The sequence below is a fragment of the Notolepis coatsorum genome, assembly GCF_963971535.1.
Source record: "Notolepis coatsorum genome assembly, chromosome: 16".
Classification (NCBI taxonomy): domain Eukaryota; kingdom Metazoa; phylum Chordata; class Actinopteri; order Aulopiformes; family Paralepididae; genus Notolepis; species Notolepis coatsorum.
Window position 1 is genome coordinate 27,444,241 of NC_140180.1, and position 13,699 is coordinate 27,457,939.

The window sequence follows — 13,699 nt, forward strand, 5'->3', positions numbered from 1 at the left end:
GAGAGACACTCTGAGCATGGCACTGACAATGCCAGGGTTAGGAGTTCGATTCACACTGAGGCCACCAGCACTGACAAATGTATGCTGCCGTTCCATTGTAAAGTGCTATATCGGTACTAGAAAAGTGCTAAAGAAATGCAGCCATTCATCATCCATGTGCTAGCAACACAATTCTAGGCCCAATTTTCTTTTTGTGTTACATCTGTATGTTTTAGTCAGGGACAACACAGAAACGGTATGTTTAGTATCGAGCACAGTGATAAACTGGGTTACTTAAAGGGGCGCTTCACCAAAAAACAATGCTGATTTATTGTGCACATAGTCCCACACACATCCAAAAACTCAGTTTTGCACACATTCATCTAGTTTGACAGTTATTGAGAGTAAATTAGTTTGAATATGGCCACCAGTGAGTCATCGGGGACATTGAATCTTTGTGTAGTGTTAATTACCGCACCATGAAATGATAAGGTAGCAGTCCCTTTATTTGTGCTGTAATTAACACAACACAAAATGATTCACTGTCCCCGATGACATCACTGGTGGTCATTATTCAAACTCACATACTCTCATTTATTAATTTACTCTAGGTCAACTGTGAAACTAAATGAATTATGTGCCAAATAAATCTGCATTGTTTTTTGGTGAAGTGCCCCTTTAAACCACTTCCACGCTATAGTTGCCTCCAACCCCCGTTTCACTTCACACCTGGAATCACACGACGGCCTCATTCTGACACATATTTAATGCTTTATAATGCATCACTGTGCCTCACTGCATCACTGAGCACAGGGTGACAGTACTATCTTCCTGGACATTTACTTTTACAATTTTACACTTACTGTATATTTCTGTATATTCTTACTGTATATTTTATATTAGAATGTAACATAGGAAATGTATATCCCGGACCGTATTTTATTCTTAGGCTTATTTTTATTCTTATTCGTGACTTTTGTTTTTGTCTACCCAAATGTTTACTGTTTACTGTGAGCGAGTTGTAGTGCCAAATTTCCCTCGGGATGAATAAAGTATTTCTATTCTATTCTATGTAGGGCAGTGAGGTACGCCAGCGGGCACCAGCCACAATGGCTGCCGCTGTGTTTCCCTGGCAACTGTTATCCCTCCTGAACTAACACCCGTCTCTCAACCGGCCCGGTGAATCAATATTAAACATATCATGGTTTCACGGTTGAGAGGGAACAGTAAACTGACGTGTCGAATTTAAGGCGCTAATAATGACAAAGTCCCTCTATTTGTCACGGCAAAACTTTTAAACAGGGATTCCTTCGCATGAGTGTAGTTAGCAATCTTCCCCGGTTACTCACACCGACTTAAAATGGTGCACTAGACACTGTATAACTGTAATTCACATCTGTTCTGATGATTATTTCTGGTCTACAACGGGAACAAAATTAATGGACAAATGGGCTCAGGATCCATGTATAATAAATTCCAATATTCATGACTTAAAGTTATCTAGTTTGACAGTTATTGAGAGTAAATTAGTTTGAATATGGGCGCAATGATTTCATCACCTCAAAAGCCCCGTTTTTCAAAAAACAACAGGGCTTTTGAGGTGATGAAATCACTGCGCCCAGGCAGCAGTGGTTCTGCAAAAAAAGAATTCAGAGTATATTACTGCTTAGAAAACGAAAATGTAATTTTTTTTTTTTAAATGTATCCACGTGATAAATACACAGGTCACAACATGTTTACAGGAAAGTTTTGGAGTTGTATTTGGAGTGTATTTCGTGACTGTTGGGAACTAGGCTACACTGGCACACCTACTTCCAGTGAATGACGCTAAGCTAGGCTAACGGTGCGACTGTTCCCTAAGCCTAATGCATGCACAGAGAAGAAAAGGGTATGTATCTGCTTGTCTAACTCCAGGGTAGATGGCAAATAAGCTAATTTCCCAAAAAGTTGGCATGTTCCAGGGGGAAAATATAAAAAATATATAAAACATATTTTCCCCCTTATCCAGGTTGAGGTACTAGAACGCTGGTGCCAGGACAACAGCCTGCTCCTGAACATTGGTAAAACCAAGGAGCTGATCGTGGATTATAGGAGAGGACAGCAGGGGACACACACACCACTGCGGATAAACGGGGCTACCGTGGACAGGGTGAGCAGCTTCAAGTACCTGGGGGTCCACATCTCAAAGGATCTGACATGGACAACACACATAGACACAGTCGTAAAGAAGGCGAAGCAGCGCCTCTACCACCTGAGATAGTTAAGGAAGTTCAGAGTATCGGGGAAGATACTCCAGTCCTTCTACTCCGGAGCTGTAGAGAGCATCTTGACTGGACACATCACTGCCTGGTATGGAAACAGCACGGGACAGGACAAAAAGGCCCTACAGAGAGTGGTGCGCTCAGCTGAGCGTACTACGGGTATTGCACTACCACCCCTGCAGGTCTTATATAACAAGAGGTGCAAATCCAGAGCCTGCAGAAAAATGAAAGACCCCCACCACCCCAACAACAGCCTGTTGAAGCTGCTGCGGTCAGGCAAACACCTGCGAACACCAGCAACTAGGACAGAGAGACTTCGGCTCAGCTTCTTCCCCCAGGCCATCAGAGTCTTGAACACTGAACTCTCCACACACAAGCACACATGAGCACACACACAACACACACATTGTATACGCTCACACACTAGCAGTCACTTTAGCATGAACACACACACACACACATGCTGCACACGCTCACACTCAACGGTCACTTACACAATGAAAGGTCACTTAAAAAATATATATAAAAATATAGTAAACAGATGGATATAGCAAGCTAGCATAAGGACACATAGTATAACTGTAGATTGTATAGTATAGCATTGTATAGTAGTGTACATAAGACCCAGTGCCTCATCCGTAGTGTATTGCAGGACCTTAGCATGTCTTACCATGCTTTTTGTAAACTTTATGTACATATATACCTGTTATGTCTTATTCTTATTACTTGTATTATTGCACAAATGTCTTATTCTCATCCTATTCTTATTATTGTATTATTGCACAATCGTTGCGGGCAAGACCCCCCGCATTTCACTGTATGCTTGTATGCCGTGACAAATAAAACTCTTGACTTGACTTGACTTGACTAGAGGCGTTTCCAGTCCCTGTAGCCAGTAAGTCCAGACCATAACTCCCCCTCAGGGACCTTGAAGGAAGGAGATGACACGTCCCTTAGGTAAAACCTGACAACGGGACAGGGAGATAGGGGACCTCGGAGCTGGTATAACTCAGACTAATCGTGCCTAAATGCTCTAGCCTCTGTATTGAGAGAGCCCGCATGTGTTTCCTGGAACATGACAGCGTTCAGAACAGACACAGCGAATGCACCCTCTGTCCTCCTCATTCTGATGAGTGATAACCCTCGACCTGTAAGAACTGTTCAATGTTCTTGGGCGCAAAGCCCGGGTAGGGTTTCAACACTGCACCTCTTAGGTAATTTCCTGATAACAGTACAGTCAGCAGATACTGATTGATAGTAAACATAATTTGCTTCAAATATATATCCTTTTGGGGTATTTCCTCTATAGGTTCAAAGGGAGCCCCTGCCATGGCTTTCAGCACCATGGACAGCTTCCATTTGGGGGCAACACCTCAACCCATTACCAGCACAAGGAGAGAAGGGCAAGAGAAACTCCTTCTCCTCGAAGTACTAGTGCAAAAAACAACCTCTCGATGCAGATTCAGACAGGGCAAAATCAATAACCAAAGTAGTTTTGGGGTTGTTATTTCAGTGCATACGTGCTTGAGCTATGACGTTAATATTCCCTCTCATAGTCAATTCAACAAACAAACATGACAAATGTCAAATAATTATCCAACATGACCAATACACTCATTGGGCCTCATTCCCAAGGATGGACTTCCAGAGCAAAGTTACGAGATTGTGACCCAGTGCCCACTAACAGTATGCTACATTAGAGCAAAGTTACCACTGTGACCCAGTGCCCACTACAGTAATGCTACATTAGAGCAAAGTTACCACTGTGACCCAGTGCCCACTACAGTATGCTACATTAGAGGAAAGTTACCAGAGTGTGACCCAGTGCCCACTACAGTAATGCTACATTAGAGCAAAGTTACCAGAGTGTGACCCAGTGCCCACTAACAGTAATGCTACATTAGAGCAAAGTTACCAGAGTGTGACCCAGTGCCCACTAACAGTAATGCTACATTAGAGCAAAGTTACCAGAGTGTGACCCAGTGCCCACTACAGTATGCTACATTAGAGGAAAGTTACCAGAGTGTGACCCAGTGCCCACTACAGTAATGCTACATTAGAGCAAAGTTACCAGAGTGTGACCCAGTGCCCACTAACAGTATGCTACATTAGAGCAAAGTTACCAGTGTGACCCAGTGCCCACTACAGTAATGCTACATTAGAGCAAAGTTACCAGAGTGACCCAGTGCCCACTAACAGCAATGCTACATTAGAGCAAAGTTACCAGTGTGACCCAGTGCCCACTACAGTAATGCTACATTAGAGCAAAGTTACCAGTGTGACCCAGTGCCCACTAACAGTATGCTACATTAGAGCAAAGTTACCAGTGTGACCCAGTGCCCACTACAGTAATGCTACATTAGAGGAAAAATTACCAGTGTGACCCAGTGCCCACTAACAGTAATGCTACATTAGAGCAAAGTTACCAGTGTGACCCAGTGCCTACTAACAGTAATGCTACATTAGAGCAAAGTTACCAGTGTGACCCAGTGCCCACTAACAGTAATGCTACATTAGAGCAAAGTTACCAGTGTGACCCAGTGCCCACTAACAGTAATGCTACATTAGAGCAAAGTTACCAGTGTGACCCAGTGCCCACTAACAGTAATGCTACATTAGAGCAAAGTTACCAGAGTGTGACCCAGTGCCCACTAACAGTAATGCTACATTAGAGCAAAGTTACCAGTGTGACCCAGTGCCCACTAACAGCAATGCTACATTAGAGCAAAGTTACCAGAGTGTGACCCTGTGCCCACTAACAGTAATGCTACATTAGAGCAAAGTTACCAGAGTGTGACCCAGTGCCCACTAACAGTAATGCTACATTAGAGCAAAGTTACCAGAGTGTGACCCAGTGCCCACTAACAGTAATGCTACATTAGAGCAAAGTTACCAGAGTGTGACCCAGTCAGTGCCCACTAACAGTAATGCTACATTAGAGCAAAGTTACCAGAGTGTGACCCAGTGCCCACTAACAGTAATGCTACATTAGAGCAAAGTTACCAGTGTGACCCAGTGCCCACTAACAGCAATGCTACATTAGAGCAAAGTTACCAGAGTGTGACCCTGTGCCCACTAACAGTAATGCTACATTAGAGCAAAGTTACCAGAGTGTGACCCAGTGCCCACTAACAGTAATGCTACATTAGAGCAAAGTTACCAGAGTGTGACCCAGTGCCCACTAACAGCAATGCTACATTAGAGCAAAGTTACCAGTGTGACCCAGTGCCCACTAACAGCAATGCTACATTAGAGCAAAGTTACCAGTGTGACCCAGTGCCCACTAACAGTAATTCTACATTAGAGCAAAGTTACCAGAGTGTGACCCAGTGCCCACTAACAGTAATGCTACATTAGAGCAAAGTTACCAGAGTGTGACCCAGTGCCCACTAACAGCAATGCTACATTAGAGCAAAGTTACCAGAGTGTGACCCAGTGCCCACTACAGTAATGCTACATTAGAGCAAAGTTACCAGTGTGACCCAGTGCCCACTAACAGTAATGCTACATTAGAGCAAAGTTACCAGAGTGTGACCCAGTGCCCACTAACAGTAATGCTACATTAGAGCAAAGTTACCAGAGTGTGACCCAGTGCCCACTAACAGTAATGCTACATTAGAGCAAAGTTACCAGTGTGACCCAGTGCCCACTAACAGTAATGCTACATTAGAGCAAAGTTACCAGAGTGTGACCCAGTGCCCACTAACAGTAATGCTACATTAGAGCAAAGTTACCAGTGTGACCCAGTGCCCACTAACAGTAATGCTACATTAGAGCAAAGTTACCAGAGTGTGACCCAGTGCCCACTAACAGTAATGCTACATTAGAGCAAAGTTACCAGAGTGTGACCCAGTGCCCACTAACAGTAATGCTACATTAGAGCAAAGTTACCAGAGTGTGACCCAGTCAGTGCCCACTAACAGTAATGCTACATTAGAGCAAAGTTACCAGAGTGTGACCCAGTGCCCACTAACAGTAATGCTACATTAGAGCAAAGTTACCAGAGTGTGACCCAGTGCCCACTAACAGTAATGCTACATTAGAGCAAAGTTACCAGAGTGTGACCCAGTCAGTGCCCACTAACAGTAATGCTACATTAGAGCAAAGTTACCAGAGTGTGACCCAGTGCCCACTAACAGTAATGCTACATTAGAGCAAAGTTACCAGTGTGACCCAGTGCCCACTAACAGCAATGCTACATTAGAGCAAAGTTACCAGAGTGTGACCCTGTGCCCACTAACAGTAATGCTACATTAGAGCAAAGTTACCAGAGTGTGACCCAGTGCCCACTAACAGTAATGCTACATTAGAGCAAAGTTACCAGAGTGTGACCCAGTGCCCACTAACAGCAATGCTACATTAGAGCAAAGTTACCAGTGTGACCCAGTGCCCACTAACAGCAATGCTACATTAGAGCAAAGTTACCAGTGTGACCCAGTGCCCACTAACAGTAATTCTACATTAGAGCAAAGTTACCAGAGTGTGACCCAGTGCCCACTAACAGTAATGCTACATTAGAGCAAAGTTACCAGAGTGTGACCCAGTGCCCACTAACAGCAATGCTACATTAGAGCAAAGTTACCAGAGTGTGACCCAGTGCCCACTACAGTAATGCTACATTAGAGCAAAGTTACCAGTGTGACCCAGTGCCCACTAACAGTAATGCTACATTAGAGCAAAGTTACCAGAGTGTGACCCAGTGCCCACTAACAGTAATGCTACATTAGAGCAAAGTTACCAGAGTGTGACCCAGTGCCCACTAACAGTAATGCTACATTAGAGCAAAGTTACCAGTGTGACCCAGTGCCCACTAACAGTAATGCTACATTAGAGCAAAGTTACCAGAGTGTGACCCAGTGCCCACTAACAGTAATGCTACATTAGAGCAAAGTTACCAGTGTGACCCAGTGCCCACTAACAGTAATGCTACATTAGAGCAAAGTTACCAGAGTGTGACCCAGTGCCCACTAACAGTAATGCTACATTAGAGCAAAGTTACCAGAGTGTGACCCAGTGCCCACTAACAGTAATGCTACATTATAGCAAAGTTACCAGTGTGACCCAGTGCCCACTAACAGTAATGCTACATTAGAGCAAAGTTACCAGAGTGTGACCCAGTGCCCACTACAGTAATGCTACATTAGAGCAAAGTTACCAGTGTGACCCAGTGCCCACTAACAGTAATGCTACATTAGAGCAAAGTTACCAGTGTGTGACCCACTGCCTGCACTATATGCTACATTAGCATAGATAAGAAAGTGTTGACATGCTCCTTATGAGAGCCACAAGACAATTACAAATAATTCACAATAGACATGTTCCTTATGCACTCAGCTAGCATATTGAAGGCAACATACTGTATGCATGTATTTGTTTTTTAAATGAGAACTGTCTAGTACCTGTATATTGCTCACAGGCGGCATGATACATCCATATTAATTTGCACAACATTAATTTATCTACTTATGGTATTTATCTACAGCTACACCTACACTACACTATTTTCCATATCCCTGATTTCCTGCATTTATATACATATTTACTTGTTTTTAGATTTTAATTACATTCAATGTGTTTTACTGAGTTTAATTTGAATGGTTTATTGGGCAGGTGAGAACACCCCAATCAAACTCGGATCTGCAGCGAACAACCACACCTTGGTCTGCCTGTGTGGCACTGGGGCAGCCTTGGTCTATTTCTACAGTGAATCTCGGAGCGGTTCATTTAAAGTGAGAATGCTATCGGATCAAAGGCACTTCCCTTCAGACTCCAACCATATCAAATGAGCTTAGACGGGAGAGAGCTCAGACATGGGCATCAGCCTCAGAAATCACAACAATGCCTCTCTAGTGCCTTAGCAACCAACAATGAAATGCATACCAATTCCCCAGCTTAAAACCACTCATGCAGTGGTTATGACACCAGTAATGACGATGGAAGTGCAAGAAGCAAATGCTTAGTTGCCAACTGTGCTTGAGGATATTGTGATTCATGATGTAGATGTCTGCTGGAAGTAGGCTATACGCTGCCGTTCAACACTGGGAAGGGGGGACACACACACCTAACCACATCCACCCTCTTCCTCCTCCCTCCTCTATATATTACTGTCCCGTCTCTTGGGTCTTTAGAAAGACTAGACGAGGTCAGAGGAGTTTGATAATATTTCAGATGGCCAGATAGTGTCGATATTTAAACATTTAAAAAATAAAATACATGATCATGCGATTTAGTTTGTGTGGTGTGTTACAACAGTAAATAACAAAATGTTCTAAATAAATAACAATGTTAAAATTATGATGTTTGGACACATTTTTTTTACAACTGAAATTAAACGTTTTGTTATTACAGAGTGAGTCGAGTACCGGAAAAGGGTACCGTTGGGTACCGATACCGAATTCCAGGAACTGGTACTGGTATCGGTTCAAATGTTCACGGTACCCAACCCCATCATACCACCTCAGGTGAAAAACACAGGAGTGGAAAAAAATTGCTGCAATTCGTCACACTTGACTTGATTTCAATGCAAGTCTAGATCATTTCTTCTCAAAACGACACTGTGCTCTGGGTTTTCAGTAGTGGGGTTATTAGGTAACCACGGAGACTGCAACTCCACAAGGTGCCACTGATCCACACCGGCTTGTCTGATCCTAATAAAAAATAGGCCTGTCAGATCACTGGATTATCTAAGATAAGGCTCCATGCATGAGTGTTATTGTCCCAGTTAATAAAGTATGTACATCAGCTTGTACAGTTCAAACACGGATCACAGGGACCGGAAGAATCCAAACACATAATGAAAACCCAAACTCAAAAGGAAGACAAAATATGACACTGATCAAGCAAAAGATGCAACAAATTCAGTTATTTTATTTGGGTTTAATGGTTTGCGATCTATTGTATGAGAACTGAGTTTATCTCCATATAGGCCAATATTCTCTCTTGATTGGTGTATGATTGCATTCATTCATTCATGACTGAATTAATTGCAGTGAACATCCATCCACTCTACGGCGCGCAGCATTAGGCCATAAGATAACTGTCACTGGTGATAAACTGAAAAATAAAAGCGCAGCAACATATGGCATTGCAGCTTATGGGATTACCTCATTAACAAGGTGACTCAGAGAGGCACTAATCTGCAAGATGTTCCAATTGACTATGAACACACAAACAGTGCAGACCATATCTTTTGACCACCCTCGACCCAATTAAACACACCTCATGTGAGTATGGTAAGCAGTCACCTCTAATTGTATTAAATGTAGAGCCTGGTACATTACATGATCCAGAGTGATCCAGGCTGTCTCTCTGTCTTGACCCATTCCCACTGGCATGCAGGTTGTTTTATGTTGCATGAATGCACTGTGAACGGGCAGTGACCACACCATCACACACCAAGAGGGTCGTTTAATTGTAATTATTCTGACACGGAGGCACCACAGGCAAAAGAAACACTATCTTCAAGTGCACGGCCAGCTCTGGGCCTCCGGATGCAAATTAAACCACGCATGGGTGGATGAACTTCATGCACAACAATGTCCAATACTATGCTAACAGTCGCGATTTTACGCACCGAGGCTAAAATAGCAGGTGTTTATTCAGCATAGTTAAGACATCTAATTGTAATTATTTAACTCAAGTATAGTAGCTAGTCGACACACAACAGATGGCAAAATCATGTTATGAAATCCCGGTGTTGTTGGGGATTGTGAAGAGTATAATATTACCAGGCAAGATCATGCATTGGAACAACAGGGAGCGCAATGATTTAAATACTGTGTTGCCTTTTTGGAACCAATTGTTTTGGGCAGTGGATTACGACAATGAAAACCAATCCTATTTAAATGTCCCCCAATTAGATTCCACAAGGACTTTTTTTTGTACTTGGGGTGCGCTGTGCGCACTAGCCAAGATGCTTCACCTACCTTGAGGGAACGGGTTCGGTTGCACGGCATATAGAAAAGCGTGCACCATGTGGAACAGGATCCCGATGGGTCCCGGTTCGTAATAGGCCAGGGTCTCATATATTCCGGCAGGCACGTAACCAAAATCCAACTTTCCCGGAGGTGGATGTTTTCTGAACTCCGTTTCTTCTTGTTGCAGTTCGCCGGACGTTAGCAGCCCCCAGAAAAGGAGCAGGACCCCCGTCTTCCACATGATGGTCAGGTGCGGACCGAAGGGAATGATGACCTAGAAGAAGAATGTCTCTAGAACACAGTCAGATTCGTATCTCTCTCTACTAAAGGAAGATAAACGATGGGTGGGCGGGAAAGTGCTAAAGATGGACAGCAGGCGTTTAAGTCCTGCGGCCCGGCGGGGACAGATTCGTTATCATCATTGTTCCCACGGTCAGTGGCTCCTCCTGATGATGGGCGCAAACCGGGTGCTTCTCCTCCGCGCCTTCGGTGCGTTCAGCAGCGTCTCCAAGATTACAGCGAGCGTCGCTTTGACTCTCGAGCATCTGTGCAGAGATGCGCGTTTCGCGAGGCTGCGCGTGCGTGCGTAAAAATGCGCGCCGCCGAACCCATCTACTGGGAAACAGTTGGGTCCAATGGGAAGGAAGCGCTCCTCCTGCCGCCGGGTGGAGGAAGATGAAGTTGAAGGGAATGTGTGAATATCGTGGAGTTACGCAATAGGCCTCTGTGCATCATCTGTGCATCACGGCTACTACAGCCTAGATAGTACCCTGCTGCTGAATACATCATGCTCAATTCACTGTTCTGAGCAGAATAGGGTAAAGGCTACTGTTAGCCTACATACTATCTTTGGCCAGTTTCTAAACATTAAAGGAACACGTTGCTGAACAAATAAAGAAGATTCATTTCCACATAATTACAATTACAAACTGTCTGGAAAATGTATTGGTTTCAGAGTTGAGTGAAAGAGTTGGAATGTGTGATAAAAATGAAAAAAATGCAAGGCCTTATTATAGCAGTTCCTAGAGAGTCACATCTAAGGCCTTAATATATTTCTTTCGTTTTCATAATTTCACTGAGCTCTATTTATTACTTCATTGAATAACATCATAGGCTACATCATGACATCACACTTTAATTATTTTAATAAACTTATCTTACTTAAACTAGATACTTATCTTTAACTCGAAACTCTGAAACCAAATTAAACTGTACAAGACGGTTTATTTAGGATATGTGTGAGATTAATCAGCATTATGTTTACCTCAGCCAAGGAGGTTATGTTTTCCTGTCTGTCTGTCTGTCTGTCTGTCTGTCTGTCTGTCTGTCTGTCTGTCTGTCTCTGTCTGTCTGTCTGTCTGTGAACAAGATATCTCGAAAAGTTTTTCTTGCACTTCAGTGTGTTCTTCTAGTTTGGTGAAGTGTTCCTTTAAATAGGAAAAACAAGGATAGATGTGAAGCGCACTTCGTGTGAGCCACCACTAGGGGCTATTGTGAGTGAGATAGTGACATCGCTGGTCACATTGATTGATTGATTGATTGATTGATTGATTGATTGATTGATTGATTGATTGATTGATTGAAAACTTTATTTAACAGATTGCAGAATGGGTACAGTACAGTACAGCTCAATACATACAATTGTTAAGGGGATGCAGACCAGAGAAAGACTTTCGTCTTGTTTACATCAGGGTCCCCCATTTTCAATTCATCATACATAGCGATTTGCACACGCTTTGCATTTAAAAAAGAAAAAGACAAAAGGCTTTGTAACTAACTCCTATACTATAACTCACTGTCCTCGACTAAAGAAATACTTAGTCCACTAATAGTCATAGGATTTGTTGATTAGTTGATTTCATCGACAAATCTGTACAACTTTAGTTTCCTCACATGCAATTATGCAGAAGGGCCTCTTTAAATCGAATGCTTACCAGAGATGTGCATAATTCTTTCAGGGAATAACTCATTCATCATGGAACAAAGCATAGCAATTGACAAACTAATTATTGGTTGACTAAGACCAAAACTGACAATCGACAATGAGCCCTACTATAACTCCACTATTCCACTATGGCTTTGGGTCTATTCTTAGTGTGTCATTCTGACCTTTGACCCTACTTCTTCCCCGGAGGACAGATACATGGCAGCTTGTGCACAGCCCACCAGGCATTGTGATTGGTGGAGCACAATGACATCCTTGTTGGTCACACAGACCACGTGTGTTGGGGCCCCTCAGGACAGGGTTCCAGTACAGCAGGGGGAGCCTTTGATCACAGATTCTGAGCGCCTTCCTTCACTCATTAGACCTGCAATGGTAGGATCAGGTGACGCTAGCTGACAAAAGGCATATCTTCCCTAAAATCAAAAGGTTGTTGTTTGTCGGTGGTTGCAGCTGAAAATGACTCCCTTTTCGGCATTCAGGGCCACTGTGGGATCACGTGGGAAAGGCTACGGCATGGCCTGGTTCCCAAGTCTGAGCTTCTATAGTTATGAACTGAATGTTCGATGATGACAATGATTGAGGTAGGATCACGTGAAGGCTTGTATGCAGCAGGGTCAGTGGCTTGCACACATAGCGTGCACAGATAGGGCCGAAGGCCCATGAAGATGGAAATGTATACTACTATCCACAAAAGAATATAATAATAATAATAATAATAATAATAATAATAATAATAATAATAATAATAATAATACACTTTATTTGTATAGCACCTTTCATACAGAAAAAAGACAGGCATACAATGAGCACATAACGTGCAGAAGACATATACAAAAAAAAGTTTTACAGTGCAATACAATAGTTCTGGATTACTCCCATTTCTGCTCTGCACTATATAGTATTGTATATTAGTACATTGCATAGTATATTGTATATTGTATGTGTAACTGAGGGGTACAATTCCCTGACTGTATTACTAGATATGATACTTACTACCACTACCTTGGTACTTAATATTCGGCCACCCAGTACACGGCATAAATATATTATGATGAACACTGTCACGTAGATGAAACGGATCCAACACAAATGTACGAATTAGAAATAGGTCTTTATTTCTACACAGCGATGGTGTGTAGAGCAAGCACTTAATCAAATCAATCACATTTATGAATGGAATTAGTATGCACTTTTATGGCAAGAGTATTCGTCGGTATATCAATAGAGAATGTCCAATCTCTGAAGGCGCAGGTGGTACATATACGACCTGGAATAGTTTAAGGAATAACAGCAATGATACTTTAATGATTATATACTGGACACACTAGGGGGGGTTAATCCGGTCGCTTGTAAGCCGACAGGAGTAGGAGGGGGGGGGGGTAGAATCCGGCTGCCTCATCCGGCCAAGGGTATCCCAGGTGAACCCACTGTAGTGCCGTTCAATGCGCCGGCGATCCTTGGACCACAGATGAAAGCAGGTGGACTCTTTGTGGGCCGGCGTCATCCGGTCCACGGAGGAGAGACGTGAAGCGACCTCGTCTTGCAGAGCGTCTCCTCACCTTGCGTCCTCTCCAGGGGGGGGGGGGTTCCAACACACG

The 13,699-nt window shown here is 43.2% G+C and overlaps 1 protein-coding gene across 1 annotated transcript in view; it reads right to left on the reverse strand.

Annotated features, from left to right (window-relative positions):
* Positions 1 to 10,534, reverse strand: part of prom1a (prominin 1a) — a gene marked incomplete at its 3' end in the record, with an annotated part of 151,021 nt that extends 140,487 nt beyond the window's left edge. The window contains exon 1 of the mRNA XM_084332357.1: positions 10,166 to 10,534. Coding sequence (XP_084188483.1) covers positions 10,166 to 10,397 — 232 coding nt within the window. The 5' untranslated portion in view covers positions 10,398 to 10,534. The remainder of the gene's footprint in view (positions 1 to 10,165) is intronic.
* Positions 10,535 to 13,699: the final 3,165 nt, after the last annotated feature.